The sequence below is a fragment of the Paramisgurnus dabryanus genome, chromosome 10 (genome assembly GCF_030506205.2).
Source record: "Paramisgurnus dabryanus chromosome 10, PD_genome_1.1, whole genome shotgun sequence".
Taxonomy (NCBI): domain Eukaryota; kingdom Metazoa; phylum Chordata; class Actinopteri; order Cypriniformes; family Cobitidae; genus Paramisgurnus; species Paramisgurnus dabryanus.
Genome location: NC_133346.1, coordinates 27988717 through 28001066, shown reverse-complemented (window position 1 = coordinate 28001066; position 12350 = coordinate 27988717). Strand labels below are relative to the sequence as shown.

The window sequence follows — 12350 nt, the reverse complement described above, 5'->3', positions numbered from 1 at the left end:
TACCATGCAGTGAAAAAGCATGTGTGTTTAAAATAACACATAATCACACATACATTTTCAGTTACTAAAATACATGTACATCGATCATATGTATATGATATCTCAAATGTAAATGTCCAAAGTGCAATTTTCATCAGGCATTTTGGATGTACGCTGTCATAAATTAAAAGACAACATGAATAGGGCAGATAACTTAAATTATAAGAAAGGGTTAAAGGCCCCTTAGGTCTTTTTAAAGAGCTGCAAAAGACCGCTTGGTTCAACTATAATTCATAACATCTGTGTGATGGTGGTAAAATCAGCAAAATATGTTCATGTGAAAGACTCCCACATTTGAGTTTTTTTTTAAAACAGTCATTTTATCATAATCTTTGCTTTTGTTTTTAGGCGGACGCTTGAATAGGTCAATGTCTTAACGGAGCTATTATGTAAGAAAAACAGAAATAACTTTTGCTAACTTATGCTTTTTAAAATGAATTGTTTACAATATAAGCACATCCGAGTTCATGCAGTCCATTATAATGCTGATAATGCAAACAACATTCAGAGAAACAAAAGTCAAGATTAGCAAAAATGCAGAATGCAACACCCTGTTATTTAATACCACATGGATGTCTTTTCATGATGGGAGAAATGGAAAGTTATTCAATGATTTCATCGCCCCTTCACTGTTATTCAAATCTACTTCATACGCCCTTGAGTAACTTTCAACAATACATGAGTCATGCCTCTGACGAGCAACAAAAATGATATCATTTTGGGTTGTGGAAGTTATTTGTAAAACAGTGTGTCAATGGTTCCTTAAGTGCTCTTTTGATGGGTACAGTATGAAAACTAAACTGTACTGCTACTTAAGATTGTGTAAGATTTTACACAACGAACCTTATAAAAACTTCCTACATCACTAAACTAACCTGAGGTCATAATACACATGTACAACAGCAATTTGGGAAGTTAGACACAAGTTGGATATGAGCACACAGAGAGGAGAAATGGTTGTTTTATTTTAATCATAATTAAATTTGGTCATAATTTGTAGTATTTTGCTAGTATGTCTTGCATCAAACACACTAATTAGTTGACCCATAAATAACCCATTATGATTGGACAACCTAAATCTTTTTTATGAATCTATTCATTTTGTAAGAGATATTATCAAAACCAACCTGAATTTTTTTAATTTTAACAAATGTTTTATTTGTATTCTGCTTGTATTTCATTGTTACAAGCCTTTAACTCTAGGTATTAAACTTAAAGCTTGAAAGATGAATCAATCTGAAATCCTGTGGCTTCTTGAAAGGAGTCGTTACATTTCTTACACTCTTAAAACGAATGTGTTAAAACAACACATGTTGTATCTAGGTAGGGACAACACATTTAATGTGTTGTCCTTAAATAGACACATATCTGTGTTATTTTTGAAACAACACACTTTGTGTGGTTTTAACACATCTTGCGTTGTCCCTTCGATTTATTTGAACATTAAAGAAACATGAAATGACACGTAGTGTGTTAAAATAATGAGATAACATAAAAAATTTGTAAAAAATAAACACATCCTTTCTTGGAGTGTAGTGATACAGGTTTATCTGGTGGATCCAACACTGTCGAATGACAATTTCCAAGTTATTTACGAGGTGGCTACTTTATATTAATTTGTACAACCAAATTCAAATTTTACATGTTGGGGTAGGGGGGTGGTTTTGGTATTGTTTTGTATAATAATCGTATGTCTTTGTACGAGCCAACTAATAAAATGCATACAAATTCTCGTGAGATCAGGCTGGGTGGATCATAAACTGGATGAAAGCATTCCATAAATTTGCATTGACCATACCATATCATATAATATTTTGTATTCTATATACTATATATATATATAGACTATATACTAGTATAACACTAATAATTCTCCCATTTTCTGTGTTTTTACAATGCAACATTTTAAAAAAGCCCTATATGAATTAAAGGAGCATTTCACCCATAGAAACATTCATCTTTATTGAAAGTGTGTCATATTTGTAGTCGAAATGCAACATACATTAAGAATCTGGGGCCTATTTGACCGAGAAAAGGGGTGTTTGTAGTCTCAGCCCCTCAACAAAGATATTGGACTTCCTTCTTTCAATGATGCAAAATGATGATTTTTACATCATTGAATGAAGGAAGTGCAACACTGAAATCTGTACTTCTCCTGTATCAGAAAACATGACTGGGGTTCTAAGTATACACAGCTTAATGCAAATGGGTGAAGTGTCCCTTCAAATAAACTTGTGTATGTCTATAGGGACTAGAATATCATAGATTTGTTTTTATTAAGGCAACTGCCCCCCACCCAGAACAGCCCCTGTTTAGTGGGTTTACATTTTTGATGAAATTGAATCATTTAGTTTAATCTTGTGTAATTCTATTACTTTAAAAGATGAAGACGAGTACTTCTAAAGGATTGTATTATTTAAAGTGAAGTACACAGTTCAATACCTCTCTTTTCTCCAGTGTGAGGTCACAGCCTACAATCCACGCTTTCATGCAGGCCCCCCGCTCACCATCCACCCCAAAGCTTCAAGCTCTGCCTGAACCGAACAACAACAGTACTGTTTCCGCTGCAGCAGGATTCTGCACAGTGACTGGATCCTTTTTTCTGAGCCAGACTTCAGCGGGCTAGCCAGCGAGGCATGACACTGATGCAGTGCATGGCAAACGCTGGAACTGGACCACTGTGACGTGCACTCAGCTGAAGACCACTCAACGGCAGCATTGTTCAACGACACCAAGTCAGCACAATGGAGTCAGGGGTAACACATTGCATTGAGGCATTTTGGTTTTATAAGTTCATGGTCTGTTGCTGATTCTGAATAACAGATTTTTCCATACAGGAGCGTGCGGGTAGTACGGAATTTCTTTATGTAATCAGGAAAGGATCTCCCTCGACAGGGAAGATGTGGAATCTTGCCAAAACATGAATAGCGATCAGAGAAAATTAATTTATCCCCAGTGCAAGTTTATAAATTTCCAGATGACATCATTAAAGGACGCGTTCTCATAGAACATGTGCAATTTGGCTCCATGATGCTAATATCATCTGTCATATCACAATGCGGACACTAGTTGTACACCAATTACAATGTATTATTGTTTCATGTGGGTTTTTTTTTTTAGAAATTATGTGGTGGACAAGAGAACTGACCTTTAGGAGGTTTCCCAGCCTCTTAAGATAAAATTAAATATGAGCTGGATCGTTTATTTGTTAAACAAGTTATTGCGGCTTTGGACCATCTGCTTATCATTGCACTATTGTAATAAAGGACAAGATAGCATCTGTAAATAAAAAGGAACTTTGTGAGAATTACTTCACACTGGACACTATGGCTATGTTCGGACAACAGTATGCCATGTAGATTAACATTATGTTGACCCTGGGACAACATTTCAATTAACCAATCAGATTTCAGAAATAAGTTTACAGTTTGTTTCAAGTTTAAGATAACAACCAGGATTAGCTGCTTCTAGACCAGTGGTGACCAACCTTGCTGCTGGAGATCTACTGTCTTGCAGAGTTCAGCTCCAACCCCAATCAAACACACCAGAAGCTGGCAATCAAGCATTTCAGGGCTACCTAAAAATTAAAGTCAGGTGTGTTGAAGCTGGGTTGGAACTAAAATATGCAAGAGGATCTCCAGGGTTGGTCACCCCTGTTCTAGACCATTGCTTTTTTACTTGTAATTTCCCTTTGATTTTAGGGTTCAGTTATGGTTAGGGTTGGGATTAAAATTTTGTCTTTGGGTCACCAAAATATGTTGCCCTGAGGATGTCTTTCACTTGGCAAAATCAGGTCGAGCCAGCAGTACCAGCTGAGGCGTGCTAACCAGCCAAACCAAACCAGCCTTCTTTGGGACTACTAGATTTTAATACTACAGTTTCAGTTGCGTAGTTTAATATTTTGCAATAATTTTGCAAACATAGGCCATTGCTAGTCACAAATTAATAACAATGAAGAACTTTAATGAAACTTAAAGCAAAACTTACCCAACACAATTGCGACCGTCTTCAGCAAGCTCATCATAGTGTCCCTGTTGCGCCGTTGACCCGAACTGTGCCGGGACATCCTCATGGTCCGCTGGCGTACGTACATGAATATGTGAGCGTAAAGAACAACCATCACCACGAATGTGACCAGGTTAAAGATCACCCAGAAGCCCAGGTAGGAGTTGCTGTAGAGAGGTGCCATGTTGGAGCAGGTCTCAATGGCACAGATGCAGTTCCAGCCCACGCTAGGAATGGCTCCCATAACTATGGACATGGTCCAGATGATTACGATAACTACGACTACTCGCCGATTACTCATGCGGGTGTGGAGCTGCATGCGGAACACAGTGATGTGGCGCTCGATGGCTATAGCCAGCAAGTTCGCGACCGAGGCCGTTAGGCTCGTATCGATGAGGCCCTGCCGCAGTAACCATGTGCTGACCGTCAACCTTCTTGTATTGGGTCCCGTGTTGAACATCAAGTAGAAATAGGCAAGTCCCGCAAAAAAGTCAGCAGCCGCTAAGTTAGCCATTAGGTAGTAGATTGGAAAATGAAATCGGCGGTTGATATAGATGGCCACCATCACGAGCAAGTTAGCGAGCATGATAAAAATACATACGGTAATCCCGAGTCCCATGACCAGCTTGCTTACTGCATTCCATTCTGTGGCAAGATACTTCTCACTGCGATTATAAAAGAAGGCTATGGTTTCATTGTAGTAGCATTGTCCGTCACCCATCCTGAAAGGTTGTGTTTCTGCAAAAACAAAAAAGCGTCAGAGAAATTCACTAGGTTTTAAATTATTTATGCAGTGTAATGTCACATTGACAACACGCTCAGTATACTTGCTGCTGACATCTTTTCAGATGCACTTGATTCAGAGGCACCGGCACAGTAATTCATACATTATTAAAGAGAGAGCATTTGAAATGCATAGAAACAATTTTTCTACATAAATAAACTATTAATATGCCCTTCAACAGCTTTTCTACTATGGACAGCAACAACTGGTACCATTGATATTTTGTTTCACATGCATTAACTATGCCATTTTAACTTTCAATTTTTGTATGGTCCTCCTAAATGAGCATCATACCTCATAACATTGAGAAGGAAGGACCAATTAAACAAGCACATGCTAGTGACTTGCATAAACACACAAACACACACAGTGGTAGTCTGTAGCACTGGTTTTAAAGTCTCAAAACAAACTATTAAACACATCTGTACTGGACTTCATTAGAATTGGCCAATTGTCTTATCCCAAACACACAGGACAGGAAATAAGCCTCATCTGGGTATTGCAAGAGTCTGAATGAGTTTTTGCAACCCTTATTATGTGCATAACAGCAACCAGTAAAGTTTTGCTTATTTTTAAGATTTGTCTGATGTTCATTGAATCATTTTCAAAAATGTTTACTTGGTTAGGTGGCTGCAGTTGCATTTGAAGACACTAGTTATGGAGAAATAACTGTTTACAATCCATGTCCTGAGAAATCTAACATTATGTTTAAATAATTTTAATGTAATAATTTCCATTACTAAAACTTTCAAACAGACATTTGTTTTTGGTCTCATGAGACCTGTCGCAAGCTCTGCCTATCTGCTATCAATTGTTTACAGCTGAAATGTCAAGCGAGAATAAATGACCTTTCCACAGTTATTGTGTACTTCTAAACCTATCATCGCCGCACATTGGTCCATAGTGCTGCGATACAAGTGGACAGATCCTGTCATTGTATGTAATTGTGTTTTATCATATAACCTCAGGGCTCTGATCTTACTGAACTTAAGGCAATGAACAAAAGCGGTCTGTGCTCAAATGTCTATGAACTTCCTCTCACTTGATGCATTACTCAAAGCCCCACTTTCAGCAATATCATAGCAGCCATCCTCAATGGATAAAGACAGTGGAAAGGAAATTCCAGTTAGGCTGTGACTGAGTGAGTTTGATAACACTGTGGTTTCACGGTGCTGTATCTCCTGCTAAAACCACAGTGCCTGACTATTAAGTGCATCTGCCAGTCGGAAGGGACTGCTTTATGTTATCTACAGACGGGAGTGCCGAAAAACATGGAGGAATGCGAAAGTTCCAAAAATGTCAAACTGAGGCGAAACAAGTTACTGGGGAGTGTTTGTTATAGTCATAGTATAGTTGTTTGAGGCTGGCGAGCAACATCACAACTTGCTTATGTGAGGTCACTGGAAATTATTCATATGGCACATATAAAGAGTTTGGTTCCAAAAAGCAATAAATCCATTTTGACAAATTTCTATACCAAGAAAGTGACAAGGAAAAAAAAACACTATTTTCTGTTACAAACTTTCACATAGCATCTTTTGGTTATAAAAACCTAAAAAATTCAAATCCATACCTTGATTTTCAAAGATTTATTATAAAAACGAATGATTTTTTCCACAAAATGCAATAAATCCAAGTTTTTTTCAAAATTCTATAAATCTGTTCAATCAATGTATAAATGTGCATTAATTTTTGCCATTTTATATTCATTTAGTTGAACAGTTGTACACACTGATTAAAAAAATAAACATTAATGGCATTAATCAAAACACTTACTTTGTCATATTAAGAACACTGTCATTGCTGCGCATTTATACTTGACGTCGTCGCTTAACATTTTTCACAGCGATCAGCTGTGATTCTTGACTGAGTAAAATTATGGAAAGTTTTTCATAAGATCCCCTGGGGTCAATGTGTTAGCACAAGCAAAGCTAGATGCTGTCGGGAGAACAAGCGATCATCTCCCGAGTGCCTCTCGCGTAAATCATTAGATGTTGATGGCTTACGTTTCTTTCCGGTCACAGAAAACCACAGGTTTATCAATGCTATTAAAGTATTATTTCGTTTTTGTTTGTTTGTTGATCACAAAGTACATGATAGATGAGGAAAACTAGGACTCTGTGTACTCAACGCGCCACCATTGTTTGTTTACATTGCGTGGAATGGTGCGCTGTAATTTGTGGAGCAGATTTATTGCATTCTGTAGAAAAGGAGGAGTGGCGTTTATTGCGTTTTGGGAAAAAAGGGAGAAAAGATGACAGAATAACATGGCGGATATTGGAGTGTGCGTACAATTAAGAATTTACTTTTAAATACTGACCTGATATAATACTGATTTTGGCAGTAATTCATTTTGTTCAAAAACAAAACATTGACATTGGGGAAAACATCAATTTGTTAATAGCACAATTAATAATATAAATGTTGTTTCCCCAATTGGCTCTTTTTTTGTTTACTCTGCATTTTTTGCAAACCATAGCGAAGGCAGTTAATTTCAATATGTTGTGTTCCTGTAGCTAAACTGGTAAAGCATTATGTTAGCAGCGCAAAGATCATGGGGTTGATTTAGGGCTGGGCAAAACTGACAAAAATTCATATCTCTGTATTTTCTACAAAGCGAAATAAATGTTCACATGCAAGTCAAAGCCACATGTGAGATGTCCCAGTCAACTTGATTAAAACAGCGTATAATGAAAATAAAATTCAAGTACAGGGTCTACCTCACACAGTTTGAAAATATACAGCTGCACAACATGAGAGCTGGTTGAAAAGCTTATGTCTGACCTCAGTGTATATATCTGGCACAGCTTCTGATGCAAAGAAGAAGGGTCATATGAAATGGTATTTTTGCTAGTTAAAAATACCAATATATTACCAAAACTCGATATACAGCCCAGCTATACTGCCCTCCAAAGCCTAAGTGCAGTATCTACGCAAACACTGAAACTGAGAAAAATGGCTTTAAAGTTTTTACACTAGCCAGCCAAACATGTTGTAGGTAGATTAGTGGTAATGCATTCATGTAATGCCTTGTTAGGAAGAAATTTTTTATAGATAAAAACCATGACCACCGATGTGACCTTTGACTCCCAAAATGCAGATACTGCACTCTGCCTTTGAAAGACCTTACACAACTAAAACACTATTGCAAAAGCAAAGTGCAGAATCTACGAACTAAATGTGTTCATTCAACTTTTTCTCATGCTTCTTAATACATTTTGATTGTTTTTAATAACTGTAATAGTTTTATTTATGTTTGTGAATGCTTAAAACGCTCCTTTTACCACAAAGAGAGTATTTAACTCACTTTATAAATTTTTATTTATTAAAAAAAATACTTTAGACGAGGTTTACTTTAAAACAGTAGTTAAAAATTAACATAATTTAAAAATAGAAGAACATGTTTGTCCCAAAGACATTATTGTTTCAAATGTACTATAAGTGGTAACTAACAGTATGTACATTTTAGTTAATTTTCATCTCAAAGTAGCACAGTTATGTAAACTTAGATATTTTTAAGATTAGCTTAAGAAGTACTAAACTAAATGTTTTAATATTAAGTAGCCTACAAAATTAGTTCGTGGAGAAAGAGCACTTATTATGGAAGTGTACTTTTTCACATAGTGTGCTTTCTGCTGGCCCGGCTGCGCTCGTCAGGTTGACTGGGCTCCGCTATCTTTGCCTAACAAGAAAACTTTACCAGACTCTTATCAAACTTTTGAAGGAGTAACCCCTGTCAATACAATTTGATTAGCTGCCTAAAAAGTGGAGAGATGTTCGAATCAACAAACACCAATGCGCTTGAATCGGATTATATCATTATTGTCAGAGGATATTGCCTTCAATGGACGAGCACAGGTAGGTCAAAACTGGCTAGCAGCTGGCTAGTCAATGTTAACTACTTATGCTAAGGCAAATTACAGCTTTATGAGTTATTATTTAGCTATCTTCCTTACCAGTATTTGTTTTTTTGCGTTTTAACGCGAGTTCAACCATGATTTGGCCGCGGGATTGTGCCATGGTTTGTTGTTTCTGTGTGTTACGATCGGGGGAAACCGCAGTATCTGCGGTATCAAAGCCGGAAAAACAAAGCCAGAATGCAGTAACATCACTTACTGCGGTTTGCCTTGGTATGAACATGGATTTTGTAGTTACTGCAATTTTGACACCCTCATTTCTCTGAAACGGGACAAAATTGAACCAGGAGACTTTGTCACAAAACAGAACAGATGTCATAAAGCTCATTTCAAGCCTTAACTCAATTTCGACCAAGTGTGTAGTTACTGCGCTTTCGCTTTGGACGGCAGTATAGATTGAACACACTGTAAGGGCGCACTCACACTATCCAAACCAAACCACGCTCGGGCACGTTTGACCACCAAAGCCGTGTTTTGTTTGACTAGTGTGATCGCTCTGTACCAATCTGTATCAATCATGCCCTGGCTGGCTTGCAGAGGTGGGCTGGAGTGCGGTTCACTTTGGCTCAGGCATGGGAGGTGCAGTGTGATCGCTAATCGCACGTTTTAAAAGGAGAGACGTCAATTGCGCGACAGCTCACCTTCATCTGCCTTCATTTAAACCTTATGATTCGTTTACGAGTTTATGATCGAGTTTACGTGAATGTCTATGCTGCACACGCAACAGATCAACTAAGCAACATGATAGGCATGTGAGAGGGCTGTGTGTCGTCGGGCACCAAATGACTCCGAATAAAAAACACAGACATACAGACATTTACATTACGATGGGTTCCAGTGTTAAGAGAGTGCTTTACTTCCTGCTTTTTTCAAAACAATCGCATCCTAATGACGAAAGCGTGTCCGGGCTCTGATCAATAAAAGTACAGTGTGAGTGCGTGCATCTGGGGGAGTAGGGAGGGGAGACAATCGCGCTGGGGCATGGTTTGGTTTGGATAGTGTGAGTGCTGCCTTAGTTAATGTGGATAAAAGTGCCTGCCAAAGCCATAAATGTAACCATGATGAACCAGTACACCCAACAATATAGGTTTCATTTGCATTGGACTGTTTGTTCAATGATATATTGGAAGTTTGTTTTATCAAATATTTCTACCCATTCATATTTTTGTTCACGCTAAAATCAATCAGAACAAGACCATAATAATCACTTCCACATGGCATTAAACACAAACAATACACAACAATAGTAATACTACACAGACAAATCTTTCTGGGTTAAAGATTCAGTAATAGCACCATCTTAGATCCATTTCAGCATTGGTCCCCTGCCTGTTTAAGAATACAATGAAAGCATTGTTCTGCACCTGTCAAAAAAAGCAATGTAACCGAATTGTTACAATGAATAAATTGTTCTCACTGGTGTATAAGTACTGTGAGGCAATGCTGCCAATGTGTTTCAGACCATAATGCTGCTAATTTATACTCATAATTAAAAAGACATCTGCAAGCTGTTAACAAGTCATAGAAACTAAGTACAGAAAATCAGGTAATAAAGTCGTGGATATTAATATTAAGTTTTCATGTCCATAAGACTGATGGTAATTTTACAAAACTAAAGATATGAAACAGATATACCATATAGGCTCTAACTAAAACTGAAAAGTTTTTTCTTGTGTATTTGAAAGATTTCATGTATAGTACACAATAAAGATCTTATAGAAAAGATCTGCATTACGCCCCATTCAGACAACCAGCGACCAGCAGTAGCAGAGCGACACAATCTCATTCATTTCAATGGAAACCTTGCGACTTCCGGCAGCACGAGCTAAAGTGACCATTGGCGAGCGTATGTGCGTGTCTAGCGATGCGAGAAAGTTAAGAAAAGTTTAACTTTATGCAAATGTCTAGAGAATTTCAGGAGCGACTACCAATGAGAACGAAGCAGTGGGTTCACGCCATCCTTCTCTCGTCAGTTAATGGCGTGGATGATACTCATTTGTTTATGACAAGCAGATTTAGAAACGCCAAAGAGTAATTATAAATTCTAACAATCAAGACGGAGAAGCATCAAATAACTTTCTTTAGATGTACGACGGTAAGTTTATTACTACAAGTTACCCTGGACTATCCACCTTATTTTTGCCGCCGCCCACATCTTTGAGCTCTTGTGAGTAAACTTCCGGTGAGCCACTTAAGCTGATGGAAGTCATATTGTGAGTGACACAACTGGCTATTTATTATAGAATAACGCGTGACCTTGTGTTATTTTCTTGACTTCTCCCGTGCATTTGGTTGCTACACCAGATAGTCATGCAGTGTGAAAAGATCTGTGACCAGACTACTTTGAAAATCATACAGTCTGAACTCAGCATTAGTTAAAAGAACACATGTTTTAAATTCCTATCTAGTCTTGACTAACCATGCAATTGATTTATTAAGTCTAAATACCCAGATTCAGTACGCATCAGTAATCAAAATCTTTCATATGTGTTAAAGAAACAAACACACTCATTCATGCAAGCTGCTGTGCGACCCCTGTTAGCATTTTAAAACAATGCATATTTAGTTTGCATATTTAAAGAATTATTGTTGTATTTTGGTATGTATACCACTGGAGTGAACTTTTTGATTAGAGTTTTTAAGCAAAGTTTTTCTGACAGCTATTTTGGTTTTATTTTATTCATAATTTTCTATTTGTTTCCTTGAAGTTCTACATCTCTTAAAGATGATATTTTACAGTAGACCTTTTGCTATGTAAACAAACAGCCAAACTCCTAAAAAGTTTCCAGTACGGACACCCACACCTACACTTTGTACAGACACTACACAACAAAAGTTTCACTATTGCCTCACAGCAAGAACAAATGTTGTGGCCGGGTCGGAAGGTCTTTCTAGCATTTCTGAGTTTGCATGTTCTCACTGGGTTAGTGTGGGTTTCCTCCGGGTACTTCTGGTTTCCTCCCACAGTCCAAAGAAATGCATCTTGGGTGAATTGGAGATGCCAAATTTTTCTTTCCCCAACTTGTGTACTGATTAACTTGTGTGTAGTTTAACCAGTTCTCCTCTTAAATATATAGCCATAGAACGGTATTTATAATAAATAAATAAACAAACAACTAAAGTTTGCCATGTCACCATCAAATACTCTTGCTATACTCTAGCAACACATTGCTTGGAATGTGTAAAAAACTAATTATATGACTCCACAAAGTATACGCTAAAGATAGACAAAAACTTAATAAATTGACACACACTACAATTTTTTTTTGAGCTGCCACAAACAGCGTTATGTTGTAGTCACAAAGCATCCTGGAAATGGTTGCAATGTGAACAATATTGCTTGCAAAAAGCTTAATTAAATTAAGGGAATTACTGTAAGCTGCTTTACTGAATATATTTTCTGTGCTTTTCAAGCAATATCCTACCAAAAGGCTTGCTTCCGATCATGTAATTGTACAATGTTGCTGGTTGCATAATCCTGACCAAGAAGGCTTTTTTCGAAAATTTCACAAATGAAAACCAGCCAAATGGCCATTTCAATGACGCCCTTAAAAAACCCTGAATCCTCCTTTTAAAAACAGAAACATTTGTCGATTTATATTACT

At 37.3% G+C, this 12350-nt stretch overlaps 1 protein-coding gene across 1 annotated transcript in view; it reads right to left on the bottom strand.

Annotated features, from left to right (window-relative positions):
* The window catches only part of lpar1 (lysophosphatidic acid receptor 1), a 38251-nt gene that overhangs the window by 13709 nt on the left and 12192 nt on the right, over nucleotides 1-12350 (bottom strand). Inside the window, exon 2 of the mRNA XM_065240579.2 lies at nucleotides 4027-4782. Within this exon, the coding sequence (XP_065096651.1) occupies nucleotides 4027-4765 (739 nt within the window). The 5' untranslated portion in view covers nucleotides 4766-4782. The remainder of the gene's footprint in view (nucleotides 1-4026; nucleotides 4783-12350) is intronic.